The sequence below is a fragment of the Pongo pygmaeus genome, chromosome 8 (assembly GCF_028885625.2).
Source record: "Pongo pygmaeus isolate AG05252 chromosome 8, NHGRI_mPonPyg2-v2.0_pri, whole genome shotgun sequence".
In the NCBI taxonomy this organism is placed as follows: Eukaryota; Metazoa; Chordata; class Mammalia; order Primates; family Hominidae; genus Pongo; species Pongo pygmaeus.
Window position 1 is genome coordinate 125,035,322 of NC_072381.2, and position 2,967 is coordinate 125,038,288.

At 46.7% G+C, this 2,967-nt stretch overlaps 1 protein-coding gene across 1 annotated transcript; it reads left to right on the forward strand.

Annotated features, from left to right (window-relative positions):
• Nucleotides 1-863: 863 nt before the first annotated feature.
• LOC129006088 (small ribosomal subunit protein eS8-like) lies at nucleotides 864-1,447 on the forward strand. Its single transcript, XM_054435347.2, has one exon. The coding sequence runs from the start codon at nucleotides 864-866 to the stop codon at nucleotides 1,410-1,412; it is 549 nt and encodes a 182-aa protein (XP_054291322.1). The 3' UTR covers nucleotides 1,413-1,447.
• Nucleotides 1,448-2,967: the final 1,520 nt, after the last annotated feature.

Consider the following 2,967-nt stretch of genomic DNA (forward strand, 5'->3'; position numbering starts at 1 on the left):
TGACCAAGCTTAAATCAGCCTCAGAGGCTGGAGATAAACCAGGCTCAGAGGAGGGGCCTGGTGGTTTCTCAGTCAATTTGCATTCCAAGCTCAAATTTTCGTTTCTAAACCTACAATTTCATTTCCAGGCTTTCCTTTGGTTCCAGAGCTGGCTGCTGCTTAGCGAGAGGAGGAGGGGAGGCCTCAGTGAGAAATCTCAAGCAACCGGACCAGAGGTAGAATGCCTCAGGCCATTTTTCAATGCCAGTCCCCATTGTTATGGGTCCCACATCGACCTGGTGCTCTTGTTTAACCCCTTTTGCATCTGTAAAAATCATTTTCATTCTCCCTTAGTCCCAGTGGAGAAACAGGCAAAGGATAGGTTCAGACTGTTCACAGAAGAGAATTCCAAATGTCTCTGAACACATGAAAAGATGCTCAATAGGGGTCAAGTGTGGTGGCTCATGCCTGTAATCCCAGCACTTTGGGAGGCCAAGGTGGGCAGATCACGAGGTCAGAAGTTCAAGACCAGTCTGGCCAACATGGTGAAACCCCGTTTCTGGTAAAAATACAAAAATGAGCCAGGAGTGGCGGTGGGTGCCTGTAATCCCAGCTACTTGGGAGGCTGAGGCAGGAGAATCGCTTGAAACTGGAAGGCGGAGGTTACAGTGAGCTGGGATTGCACCACTGCACTCCAGCCTGGGCAACAAGAGTAAAACTCTGTCTCAAAAAAAAAAAAGAAAGAAAAGATGTTCAATTACACTCATCATAATAGAAATTCAAATTAAAAGCATAAGGGGAATATATCAGATTGGCAAAGACCAGAACATTAGCTAACACAGTCCAATAAGATCATGGGGCCTCTTTCCAGCCAGCGCCGAGCGATGGGCATCTCTTGGGACAAATGGCACAAGTGCTGCAAGACTAGGGGCAAGAGAAAGCCCTACGACAAGAAGCAGAAGTATGAGTTGGGGCACCCGGCTGCCAACACCAAGATTGGCCCCCACCGCATCTGCACAGTCCGTGTGTGGGGAGGTAACAATAAATATGGTGCCCTGAGGCGGGACATGGGGAATTTCTCCTGGGGTTCAGAGTGTTGTACTCACAAAACAAGGATCACTGATGTTGTCTACAATGCATCCAATAACAAGCTGGTCCATACCAAGACCCTGGTGAAGAACTGCTTCGTGCTCACCGACAGCACACCGTACTGCCAGTGGTACGAGTCCCACTGTGCGCTGCCCCTGGGCTGCAAGAAGGGAGCCAAACTGACTCCTGAGGGAGAAAAGACTTTAAACAAAAAACAATCTAAAAAAATTCAGAAGAAATACGATGAAAAGGAAAAGAATGCCAAAATCAGCTGTCTCCTGGAGGAGCAGTTCCAGCAGGGCAAGCTTCTTGCGTGCATCGCTTCTTGTGTGCATAGCCCATGACTATGTGCCAGAGGGCAAGGAGTTGGAGTTCTATCTTAGGAAAATCAAGGCCCGGAAAGGCAAATAAATCCTCATCCTTTCCGTCTTTGCCCATGGAATAAAGGTGTCTATTGTTCTGCGGCAAAAAAAAAAAAAAAAAAAAAAATCACGGGGAACGTGCACTCTGAATGCTACTGGTACAAGGCTGACCTTCTCTGACCTCCTTGGAGACAAATTTGGTAAAATAACTTAAATTTTAAAACGCATTGGCCTGATGATGGAGCACTTCCACTTCCAGGTATTGATAGATCTACTCGTACTTTCTTGCAAAATGACCTGTGCACAAGAAAATACACTGCAGGCCAGGCACGATGGCTCATGCCTGTAGTCCCAGCACTTTGGGAGGCTGAGGCAGGTGGATCATTTGAGGTCAGGAGTTTGAGACCAGCCTGGCCAATGGTGAAATCCTATCTCTACTAAAAATACAAAAAAATAAGCCAGGCATGGTGGTGCACGCCTGTAATCCCAGCTACTTGGGAGGCTGAGGCATGAGAATCACTTGAACCCAGGAGGTGGAGGTTGCAGTGAGCCGAGATCATGCCACTGCACTCCAGCCTGGGTGACAGAGTGAGACCCTGTCTGTCTCTCTCTCAATCTCTCTCTCTTTCTGTCTCTCTCTCTATACACACACACACACACACACACACACACACACTGCAGCATTGTTTGTAATAGCAGAAGATTGGAAACTATCTAAATATCTATTAATAGGAGACCAGTTCAATAAATTAGAAAGTACTGTCCAGTCACTTAAAGGAGTAAAGAGCCTCTGTGTGGAGTGATACGGAAAATTTCACAGGAACATTGTTAAGTAAAAAGAGGAAGGTGAATGCCAGTGCACATGGCTATCATTTTACGAGTAGGAAGAACGTGCACATATATGTTGGTAAATGAATGGAAGACCCCTGGAAAAACACCCAGTAAGCTGGAGACATTTGTTGCCTCTACAGCAGGGAACTGGGAAGCTGGGGAGCATAGAGGAAGGTAAGTTTCTTTTTCTTTTCTTTTCTTTTCTTTTTTTGAGACAGAGTCTTGCTCTGTCACCCAAGTTAGAGTGCAGTAGCATGATCTCGGCTCACTGCAAACTCTGCCTCCTGGGTTCAAGTGATTCTCCTGCCTCAGCCTCCCGAGGAGCTGGGATTATAGGTGCCACCACGCTGGGCTAATTTTTTTTTTTTTTTTGTATTTTTAGTAGAGACGGGGTTTCACCATGTTGGCCAGGCTGGTCTTGAACTTCTGACCTCAGGGGATCAGCCCACCTCGGCCTCCCAAAGTGCAGGGATTACAAGTGTGAGCCACTGAGCCTAGCCGGGAGGTTTATTTTTCACCGAGTACCTGTTATGGGTTGAATTGTGAACCTCCCCAACCCCCGCCAAGTTATATGTTGAAGTCCTACCTCAGGACCTCAAAATGTGAGTGTATTTGGAAATAGTGTCATTGCAGATGTAATTAGTTAAGATGAGGTCATACTGGAGTAGGGTGGGCCCCTAATGTCCTTGTTGAAAAGGGAGAATTT